The sequence below is a fragment of the Typopeltis vanoorti genome, chromosome 16 (genome assembly GCF_054136105.1).
Source record: "Typopeltis vanoorti isolate ZY-2024b chromosome 16, IOZ_Tvanoo_1.0, whole genome shotgun sequence".
Lineage (NCBI taxonomy): Eukaryota > Metazoa > Arthropoda > Arachnida > Uropygi > Thelyphonidae > Typopeltis > Typopeltis vanoorti.
The window spans coordinates 112,272,062-112,284,610 of record NC_143564.1 but is presented as its reverse complement, the minus strand read 5'-3'; the positions used below and the strand labels follow the sequence as shown (position 1 = coordinate 112,284,610).

Sequence of the window (12,549 nt, the reverse complement as noted above, 5' to 3'; positions counted from 1 at the left end):
AAAGTACATATAGAAGATGTCAACAACAACAACAGAACAGACACCTCAGGAGTCTGTCTATTAGACCACCATTTCTCGATTTCAAACCATTCCATCAATTTGGACAACAGCTCCATGCCGTACATTGAAGAAGATTTCAGATGTAGAAACTTGAAAGAAGCTGCAGTGGTACTCCGGACAGGAGACAATCTCAATAGAAATCAAGGCATGATATTAAAAGACATTTGGAAAAGTTTTATAAATTCACTATGTTTAGCAGAACTCAATTTCGCGAAAAACTATAAAACACGATCTACTTACAATGACTAAGTCTCCACGCTCTATGCTCTTAATGTCGCACTTCTTTGCAATTTTTTATTTGATTTTAATGTAGTTACTGCATTCTTCTGTTTTAGCATTAATGTTAGTGTAACTATTCTCGTCCTGAAGAAGCCAGACAGACTCAAGCTGGTGAAACTGGTAGACGATTATATACATATATTTATAAAGAATCATGGTCCAATAAAATCCAAAGAAAATGTCTCATATTTAGTATAAAAGGACGAAATATTAACAGTCAAAATAAACAAAAAGAATGTTTTAATATATCTAAATTGTGTTAAAATATTGCTAGTTTTCAATAAAAGCACATTTATATTTCAATGTATTCCTTAAGAGATTTGCATACTCAAGGAAGTATTACAAGGTGAAAATATGTTCATGAATGGACCTGATAAAACTGAACTTCCCTCTTGACAAGTAAGACATTAACTACTGTGCTATTTCATAGAATACGATATTCTTATTTTTCACTAAGCAAGCAAGCCAGCTTACATTTACAACTGAAGAAATATTTATATATACTATTTCTAACTGATTTTAGGCTTTCAAGAATTTCATCATCATCATCAAATTCCTGCCATGCACCCTCAAGGGGTGTACAGGATATGATAGTACTACATGAAAAAAATTACATCATTACTAACTTCCTATCTACAATTTTCCTCCAAATCAGGCTGTTACTTGTCAAGACTCCAACATTATCAAATCTTATATTTCTATCGTCTAAGGCACTTTTGTACCGTATCAATCCACCTATATCTTGGTCTTCCTCTGGGTCGTTTTCCTGCCAACCTGGCAGAGAACACTTGTTTCGCTAATCTTTCTTCGCCAATTCTGTTTAAGTGACCATGCCACTTGAGATTAGCTCTGCTGGACTAAAAGTAGCATTTCAAAATCTTTGGTGCCTTACAGAGACCAACTCTGAATGACTTGCAAGACTCACACCAAAAATAATGTACATCATATTTTTTTTATGCACTGGAAGTGAAATAGTTATTTTGAATAAACAGCCTCAAAAATTTATAGTATAACATGATAACTGCACATTTCCTTTATCAATGCTGTTAATGTAAACACTATCAGAGCACAGTGTTTCTGAAAATGAGACTTATGCTAAAAAATATTCTTTTAGTTGTATCTTTTTTTAAAACCTTGTAAGTAATTTTGTCACTGATGCTGCACTAATCTATGTCACAAACTTTGAAATTTGTTGCCAATATTACACCAATCATGAAAGAAAACCAGTTAAAAAATCTACAAAAACACCAACAGAAGATCTTCTGTTGGTGTTTTTGAGTCAAAAACTGAGAATAATCAAGCCTCAAACTTTCATTTTATGGTCTTTCTTTTGCCCTTTGACACTGGATTGCCAACCTGCTCATTTTCATTGCATGCCATGCCAGATGATTTCCTCTAATTAAATATTTCTATCAATGCTGGGATGCCCCAGGATTCAATGCTTTCATCCACATTCTTCTCCATTTATATATCAATGACTTTTTCTCATGAACCCCAAATCTTATCTAGAGTTCTGCTGATGGCAATACACTTCTCTTCTCTTCTTTGTTAATGAAATCTTGTTATGTTCAAGTGCATCAAGATCTAAATCTATAACTAATGCCTTAAACACTGACCTCTTTGCCATTCTCAAGTAAAATGAAGATAATCTGTGAATATGAATAGTATGAACATTTAATCCTGTCTTATATCTCTTCACTCCTTAATTCTGATAAGATTCTGATTGCCAACCAAATTCAGTTTTCTCCTCTTGGGTTGATTATCAACATCTAGCCTATCCTAGCTCCGAGCACATCAAGTATGTGGCCTCTTCAACTTCCTGAAGACATTCGTTCCTTCATAGTTACATGGCAATCAAGCATTCATTATTAAAAAATTATGGAAATGACCATGTTATAGTAAAACTTCAGTTTAATATAAATCAAAATAATCTCTTGACATTTTGACTTTCATATCAAGGTATACACATATATACAAAGAAATATGCTGCATTACAATCTACATGGTATGCTAGTAAATACTCATAGTAATTTGGCTGCCTGTTAAAACTACTGGCCTGACCTCTGGTGAAAAGAAGCCTGTGAAATTTTAATCAACCATCCTAATCTTAACAATGAAGGTGGAATAAAAATCACAAGAATTTGGATGGCACACAATCAGCCCACTTAAGTTCAAGTACTTTAGGACTCTAAGCAATAATTTCAGCCCTTTATTGGCCACCATCTATACTGTTTTGTTCTAATTTATTTGAGCACATGTTGCTCTCTAGCTTAATATATCTCTTTATGATTTGTAACCAAATAGATAATAATAATAATAATAATAATAATAATAATAATGACTAGTTTTGATGTGTAGTTTTTTTTTTTTTAAGTTTTAGGTTTTTAGGATTTTTTTTTTTCTTTTTCCCCACCAGAAGTCATGTCAGTGGTATTGACGGTTGACCTAATTACTGTGACTTTATCATACCATGTAGATTGTAATGTAGCTTGTTTTGTTGTATATATACAGATGATACGTATATACATATATGCAGATGATGACCTTGATGTGAAGGTCGAAACATCGAGCGATTACTTTAGTTTACATTAAATTGAAGTTTTACTTCAGTAGAACATGGTAAAATGTTTCCATAATTTTTTAACAATGGATTCCTAAAGGCATAATGTTCTCTTTTTTTCTGTTCTGCACATTAGTCCGAAAATCTTCATAAATCCAAAATTCAAACGACCTTAAAATACTGTTCTTGCATTCAGTATGGCTGCCACCCAAATTCAGAATGTTTGTATCCAAAAGAGGGCTATCTGTTTAATACATGAATCCCCCTCGAGCAGAGCAGCATTCCATGAATGCTGCTCTGCTGAACTGGCTGCTGCCATTTTCTCACTTTGTCTATGAATTATATATAAACATGGGCAGCTGCTCATCAATCTCACTGGTCAATATTTTTATAATGGAATATGTTATTAATAATAACTAGTTTATATTTATAGCAAAGTGTCTAGCCATCAATATTATTCCTGTTTCTTCAAATTTTTCCAAAATATTTCTGTATGCCTGGGATTCATTTCCTATTTAGCTCAGGTGTGCAACAAGAACAAGCTTTTCCTTTATTAGTGCCCATCTCCACAGATGAAACTTTTCTCTATAACTTTCAGGTGTGACCACAGCCTCAAACAAGTTTCTTTATTCAATTTCCCATTCTGAAATTGGTCTATATCGATAAGTGAAATTCTCTTTTTTTCTCTGTCTCTCCTTAGTGTCTGAATAATGCATTGTCATACTTCAAAGGATCTCATCTGTTTTAGTTGCTTATTCTTAGTAATATTAATTATGTTAGCATATTTGTATAATTCTTCTGCATTGCTGTTTCTTATATGAATAGTGTCTATCTTCAATTCTTTTGAGAATTGTTCCACTACCTGAATTATCACTGTCTGTCCTGGTTCCCTAATTGAAATAATGAGGAAGACTTTAACTCAACAATGTTAATGATGGCCATTTTGTTATAAGGACCATTTCAGCTATGCCCTAATTCTGCAGAGTAGGTTCAGATTAGAACAATATACCACATCGTTTCAACATTATTCAAACTGTGTTTACACACAACATGAAATGTTTTTGTTTTAGCAAGTATTTGGGCCAGAACCAGGCCTCCCACACAACACAACACACGCACATAATTATCCAAAATAATGTAGAACCTAAATTAGATCATGAGATGTAATTTACATTATGTACACATCTCTGATGCATCCACAGTTAGATTGATGATACAACATGCAACCTCGAGTTCAAAAGGTTTTGGATTTGGTTGTTATCAGTGATATGTGTGATATCAGAATAAAAGGATTCGTTATGGTAAATTATAGAGCCCATTACTATGCTAAAGTAATAACTAATTTAATATAAACCAAGAAAATTGCTCGATAATTTGACCTTCATATTAAGGTCACCACCTGAAGTAAACACATACATAAAAGTGACAAGCTATATTACAATCCACACAATATGCCCAAGTATCACTAATCTGGTCAACTGTTAAAGTGATCTCTGGTGAGGGAAAAAAAATACATCAAAGCCAGAGTCCTGTTATTTATATGGACTAAAAATCACTATCACTATAATTAAATCAAAACATAAAAATGACATTAGTGGTGGTTAAATCAATATCTGAAAAATAAGAGCTGAAATTATCAATATCTACAATTATTACCTAGAATCCTGAAAAACTTGAGACAGAAATTATATGAGTTGAATGTGTGCCATTTATAATATTTTTTTCTGATATAAGGGTGGTTGATTAGTATTTCCCAAGCTTCTTTAAATTTGCATTCATATCAAGTGTTGGTACAACATAAGGAAAATATATCTTCCTAATCAGTCAGTCTGATTTTCCATAATTATTAAACTTGATATGTCATCTGTGTTTCTTTTTCTGGAATGAAATTATGCATTCTTTTCACCTATATATAGCAAATCACAGGTGCACTGGATCTGGTACACCTGAATCCAATTTTTTTTTTCTCGCCAGAGGTCGGGCCATTAGTGTTAATGTCTCTGACAAATATTAGTGAAACTTTGGCATACTGTGTGGATAATGTAGCTTATTTCTTTGTGTGTGGGGGAGGGGGAGGGGGGGGTTGAACTGAAGTATAATAGCCCTGAAGCAGTCCTGAGGTAACTACTCTAATTTACCATCCAGGTATTTATTCACAGTTCCCAATATAGGATTCTATTTGTGTTTTCTAACCCTAGGTCAGATTTCCAATATTTTATATTCTGTCTAGCTCTAGTAGTTCCTATCATCTGGCGTGCACATACATACACACAAGGACTGCAAAGACTAAGGGATAGAAGACATAGGCTTTTGCAGTCGTGTGTGTGTGTGTGCGCGCGCGCGCGTGTGCTCTCCAGATGATGACCTTAATAATAAGGTCAAAACTACAGAAAATAACATAAACCTTTGTTTATGTTAGTTATTACCCTAACATGGTAGTTATCTCCATAACTCCATAATTTACCATAATGAATGCTGTGAGTATTAACTATGAGGGGGAAAAAATGAACGAAAGAAAGAAAATAAAATAAAAAGAACTTTCAATCAAAACCAAGCTAGCAGTCTCATGAAGAGGAAGATTTTCTTCTTACAAACAAACCAGGCTGAAACATACAGTAAATTCAAACAAGAACACAAATATACAGTGAGCCTGAATAGTGATGGTTAGAAGAATTTGCAAAGACTAAGGGATATAGGACATAGGTCTGTGCTATGAACTGTTGAGGTTAGACAGAATATAAAATATTGGAAATCTGACCTAGGATTAGAAAACACAAATAAGAACCTATATTGGCAACTGTGAATAAATACCTGGATGACAAATCAGAGTACTTACCTGAGGACTACTTCAGGACCAGTATACGTCAGTTCAACCAACCTACTACACGTAGTTATTTTATTGCTACCTCCAAACTTCATTTGGAAAACAAACTCAGGTAAAACTTTCTTCAGGCTGTTCTTACCCAAACACATGTACCTGGAAAGATGTCTAGGTTGGCTGATGTGCAAATCAACATGCACTGCTACACAAAAGATCATATTGATATACCATCATCATCATCATCAAATTCCTAATATGTACCCTCAAGGGGTGTACAGGATATGACAGTACTACATGAAAAAAATTACATCATTACTAACTTCCTATCTACAATTTTCCTCCAAATCAGGCTGTTACTTGTCAAGACTCCAACATTATCAAATCTTATATTTCTATCGTCTAAGGCACTTTGTACCGTATCAATCCACCTATATCTTGGTCTTCCTCTGGGTCGTTTTCCTGCCAACCTGGCAGAGAACACTTGTTTTGCTAATCTTTCCTCTCCCATTCTATTTAAGTGACCATACCACCTGAGATTAGCTCTGCTAATGCATTCCTGGATGCTGACAATGTCAAGTTCTTTCCTAATATCCTCATTTTTAATATGATATTGCCATTGATGCCATCTGTTCACGCCTCTAATCTTTCTAGACTCTCATATCTGCGGTCTCTAGTCTTTGGTCAAGTGTTTTACTTCTGACCCAGCTCTCAGATCCATAAGTTAAAACTGGTTTGAACACTGTCTTGTATACAGCTAATTTAGTGTTCCGACTAATTTCTCTCTTATTCCATATGAATTTATTCAGTTGACTTCCCACCATACCAGCTTTGCTGATTCTGTTGTCTATTTCTATATTTAATTTACCATCTTCAGTAAAAATGGTGCCTAAGTAGCTGAAATGTTTTACTTGTTCCACAGGTTCTCCATTCACAACACAGTTGACATTTTCAATGATTCTGCCTATTTTCATTGTCTTTGTCTTTTTATTGCTGACCTTCATACCATATCTATTACAACAGCTATTCAATTTAGTCAGAGAATCTTGCAGACTTGTAGAGGACTTATTTAGAAGTATAACATCATCTGCATAAAGCAAAGAGCTGACATTAACATCTCCAATTTTGATATCAGGTTTAATACCACTTTCCTTCATAATGTGATCCATATAGATAATGAATAACAGAGGGGATAATGTACATCCTTGTCTCACACCAGATTTAACATTAAACCATCTTCCTGTACTTCCTTCAATTCTAACTGCTGACTTACAACTCAAATAAAGACTAAGTATTGCTTGATATAATGCCCCATTGACACCATATAACTGCAGTGCATTGAATAGCTTCTCTCTTAGCACCTTGTCATATGCCTTTTCCAAATCGACAAAACTTAAATACAGATCTTTGTTATATTCCCATGCTTTCTCGACTATTTGTCGTAAAGTGAAGATCTGATCCTGACAGCCTCTATTTGGCCTGAATCCAGCTTGTTCTTCACCAAGCTTTTCTTCCACAATTCTTCTCAACCGTTTCTCAAGTATACTTGCATAGATCTTACCAGGAACACTCAGTAGGGAAATACCTTTGTAATTCTCACATTCAGTTTTATTTCCCTTTTTATATATGGGTACTATGAGAGCTCTACTCCAATCATCGGGAATTCGTCCCTCTGTCCAGGCTTTCTGAATTATGCAGTGCAGCCACTGTAAGACTTCTATACCATCATACTTCAGCATTTCTGGTCGTATATCATCTACTCCTGCGGCCTTTCCACATTTCAAGCCTTTGATGGCTTTTACTACTTCAAGTATGGATATGTATTCCTGACTGCATGCCTGGTCAGTGTTTTTTATCACTGTGCTGTCATCACTGCTTGTTTCAGTTTTTCAAAGTAATTACTCCATACTTCAAGGATATCTTTTTCTTCTGTTTTCATGTCACCTTTATCATAACTAACTCCTTTTACAGCACTCTTTCCTCCATTCCTAAGTTTCTTCAACAACCCCCAGAATATTTTGTCACCTTCTTGATATTTATTTTCTATATTCTTGCCAAAGTCCTCAAATGACTTTTTTAGCTAGTTTTACACACTGTTTAGCTTTCTTACATTTGTTTCTGTATTCTGTAAGAGTAAAAGCTGACTTATTTGCCAGGAACTTTTGATATGCTTTTTTCTTTTCCTTCACTGCCTCTTTAACTTCCTGTGTCCACCAGGGAGTTCTGATTTTTTTATCCTTGCACACAACCTCACCACATGCCTCTCTGGCAGAATCAATCAATGTTTTCTTCAGAGTTTGCCACTGAATCTCAAAGGTTTGATTCCTGTTCTCAAACTGTTTCATTTTTTCTTCAATAATCTTTGTGTATTTTAGTCTACAGTTCACATCTGAGAGCTGCTCAACTTTTATTCGCTTTAAAACTTTTTTACATGTTATTCTTTTCAATATGAAATTCAATTTTATCCTGCTTAAGACTAAATAGTGATCATTTCCAATTTCAAATCCTCTGTAAACTCTGGTGTCCTGCACCAGGGAGAAAACATCACTATCAACAATAACATAGTCAATGAGACTTTTCTTATTCCTAGCCTCTTCTCTCCATGTGAATTTGTGCACATTTTTATGTTGGAACATGGTGTTAGTAATAACCAGTCCATGTCCTGAGCAGAAATCCAACAGATATTTGCCATTATTAATAGCTTTGCTCTTTTCTCCAAATTTTCCCAAAATATTTTTGTATGTCTCACAATCATTTCCTACTCTACTATTTAGATCCCCAACAAGGACCAACTTTTTCTTTTTCATTGTGTCAGTTGCTTTTTCTAAAGCGACTTTCAAAAAATTCCTCCACTTCTACCTAAGTAGAACCTTCTGTGGGACCATAGGCACAAATAAGTCTCATTGTCCAGTTCCCCATTCTCATATTTGCCCACATTACTCTACTTGAGACTGACTGCCATTCAAGAAGATTAGCCTTGTATTTTGTGTTGAATATTATGGCTACTCCTTCTTTTCCTTGATTGTCATTGCCTGAATATAACATTTTGTATTTATTGCTCAGAAAGATCTCACCAGTTTTGGTCTTTTTTGTTTCAGTCACCCCTATTATGTCGATGGTACTTATCTATTCCTCAGCTAGCGCCATTTCTTTGCCATTCAGGCTTCTTATATTGATAGTACCGATCTTTAACTCTGGTGATGTTGAGTTGGGTTGTGTTTTCAGATTTGTTCCAGTAGCTGACTTTTCGCTGTTCGCCCTGGTTCCCTGGAGAAAACAACGGGGGCCTTGTTTAACCGGGCGACGCCCCAGCCGGCATGAAATTTTGTCATGTTGTACCATCATTTTTTTTATTTTGGTTTAACCAATAAGAATACAATTTGGTCGGCTAAATGCCAAATTGCCAGCCCATCCTCGTTCGTTCAGTATCAAAGTAGATACCCAACAGGGCGCACCACGAGAAGGTGAGGATTGGACATTAGGTCAGAAGCCCTGGTCGGTTCTCTGCATTCCTTTAAAGGCTATGTGGAGGTCTCCTCTCAGTTATACAGCTTGATATTCCTTCCCACTGATATCTGACTTTTTTTGAGGGGGTGGGGGAGAATAAATAAAGTTACTCTTCCTGTGTACTCATCGTAAATAAATGAAGTTATTCAAGATTCAAATCTTGCATACTCATATCCATTTTTCTGTAATTAGAGATATGAATATTAGGATAGATGTGCTTCAGTTTTTTTGTGCATCCATTACTCTGACAAATATATCTATAAAATAAACTTTGAATTTGAACATACCTGTGGAATTCCGACTTCCAATGTTACTTCAGCAAAGTTCTGGAGTAAGCTAACTAGATTTCCTGCAGATATGACATAGCAGTTCACAAGGTCAGCCAGAAACCTTACCTTAAACATGCATTTAAATATTTACAATAAATATTAAATCTGATACACAATATAATATACATCATATAAAATTCATAAAAAATCTTACATAATAAATAAAAATGCCCAACCTGAATGGCAGATTAAATTTGTGTTCCTAAGAAAAAGGAATTGATGAATTTTGCCCATTGTATTTGTGCAATATTTTCACATTGGTAGTTCTGTGTTTACTGTATTACTGAAATTTTGCGAGGGATGAATTTTTAAATACTAAAGAGTCTTCATATATTAAAACAATTTTTGTGTTTCGAACTTGATTTCAGACAATTTGCATTGCAATGCATTAGTTATGAAGATGCAATGTCTGCTTTATAGTTTTTTTGTTTTTTCCTAAATGATAATCCTACACACAGAAGTTTGCAAATGTAACAGTGCATTAATACTATATGTAGGATAAAGAAAAGAAAAATCTGGAAATCATGCTCTGAATAACAAATATGGCATTTTTTCAAGCTACTTCAAGGTATACAAATAAGAAGAGTAGGTCTCACACTTAGTAATGAAATTCATCCACCATCTAAAGACATTCGCAAATATCTGTCAAAGTAGGATTTGAACCTAGCCTATTATGTGTACACTGAGCAGACAGTGAACCCACTTAGTCAACCAAACTGGCAATTACAACAGTCATTACAGAGAAATGTGCTTTTATTGAGACAAAAATTGACATAACAAATATGGATTTACGTTCATAAAAATAACCTTCCTTATTTATAAAATTTCTGTCATATGCATCTTAATTTCCTCAATATGATTTGAAAAGTGGAATAGCAGCACAAGCCTACATGACAGAAGGAACAACAAGCAAGATAGGTCATAAGATATAGTAGAGCAACACAATTTTAGCTAAAATTCTAACAAGATTTACTGTTTAAAAAAAAAAAAAAAACGATTAACATTAAGCAATACCCTACTTCACATAAAAGAGATAAATGTAGTCCATTGAATCTATTCAGATTAGGATGATGTAGTATGTTTCACATCTTTTCTTACAAAAGAAAATATTTTCTTGTGTAGGACTTGAGATCCCCCCACCACACACACACACATGCTCTGCAAAGTGTGTGTGTGTGTGTTCTAAATTGTTCTAATTTACAGTATTAAGCATTTCTCATATATTCTTCATAAGAAACAGCTACAGATCTCTGATTCTTGCCGAAGTAAAGGTGGTGCAAGTAGTCTAATACATAGTAGAGTGCCAACAGAGTAGATTTATCCGTTGTAGTACCTACATAGAAAAGAAAAATAGCTCTGCTGTTTCTTCTCTGTGCTCAGAGATTCTTTATTTATATAGCATATGATGATACCACAGCCATGAAGGCCCATATGGATAGATAAGGCACCATCTTATGAAACCAATATAAAGCTACTGGTTGTCTATAATTGTGTATGTTCTCTGACTGATTTGTCTGTATGTAGGATGAAAAACCCAGATTTCCAGGAGGGAGAAATCTTGCTAACTCCATGAAGTAAGCTAAAGAGATTCACGTGGTTAATCTCTACTTGTATAGCTGAAAAAATAGTAGCCATGTATTTGTCTATGAAAGTAACACTGTTATCATGGTTATTAAAAATCTATTTCTTGTTGCAATAAAGTCTGTGGAACAAAGAGATTAGGCAGATTGATGAGTTCTTATAACAATGGATATTTGACATGAATGATAGTAAGGTGGAGCAATAATTCAAAATTTTGCATGTCTTCTTCCAAAAAAAATACCTTTAGCTAAATATTTAACAAGTTTTTCAGCCATTTCTCACTCAAAAAGAAGGTTAAGTGTTTTAGTTACAGGTCATTATTTTGCAGCTTACAAGATGAGATCAAAAAGTAGAGTGAATTTTAGAATTCAAGAAAGTTTATTAACCCAAATACAAATATCTCCTTCAAAGTAGTCTCCTTGGTTTTCCACACACTTGTCCCAATATTCCAGTCACTTTTAAAAACAATTCAAGAAGTCATGTTTGGTTATTTTAGGCATGTACACTTCTATTTCTTGTACTGATGTAAAATGTTTTTCTTTCATCTTCAATTTCAATTTTGGAAAGAACCAGAAGTGACAGGTTGCTAAATTGCACAAATATGGCAGATGAGGGCACACAATAATTTTTTTTTTCCTCTGACAAAAACTGTCGAATAGAAGATATGTGGCACAGAACTATGTCATGATGCTCATGAAACCAATCACCCACTTCTGCAGTTTTTTTTTGCTGCCTATCATTCTGCAAATGTTCCAGAACTCTTTTATAAAATTCAGAGTTGACTATAGTGTCTCTAGGTATGAACTTCACCTGCACAATCCCCTCCAGACAAACAACAGGACTTTAACATTGGATTTAAATTAGCATGCTCTTCAGCTGAGGTAAGTTGGATGTTTTCCCATTGTGAATGCTTAATCTTGGTCTCAGGATACAAGATTCACCATTCACACAAGATTCATCTGTTTGTTTTGAAAAAGGATCGTATCTGAAGTCACACGATCATATAATTCCAATCACCATTTTCCATTTATTTTTGTTACAATGATGCAAAACATAGGTACACAAAACCTGTATTTACAACTGAGTGAACTGATCTTTTATCTCCTTGGAAAAACTCATCATGTGACTGACAAATATGAGATTATATATCAGAATTCCAACTGTCGAATCATATATTTCAGTCTTGTAATGCACTTTTAAATGCATCAAAACTGACCTATATTTGGTCTTTCTCTGGGCCTCCTTCCTAACAGCAAACATCTGCTTCACTAACCTTACATCCTCCCACATTCAGTTTAAGTGACAATAAATACCTTAGATTAGCTCTGCTTACAATGTCAAGAACTTTCAATTCTTTCACTGTTAATATGTTGCTGCAATTGATGACATCTCTCCTAATTTTTCTCGAAACTCAT

The 12,549-nt window shown here is 34.4% G+C and overlaps 1 protein-coding gene across 1 annotated transcript in view; it reads right to left on the bottom strand.

The window, feature by feature from the left end:
- The window catches only part of Cbp80 (Nuclear cap-binding protein subunit 1), a 462,862-nt gene that overhangs the window by 334,540 nt on the left and 115,773 nt on the right, over nucleotides 1–12,549 (bottom strand). The window contains exon 6 of the mRNA XM_090406510.1: nucleotides 9,512–9,619. Coding sequence (XP_090262636.1) covers nucleotides 9,512–9,619 — 108 coding nt within the window. The remainder of the gene's footprint in view (nucleotides 1–9,511; nucleotides 9,620–12,549) is intronic.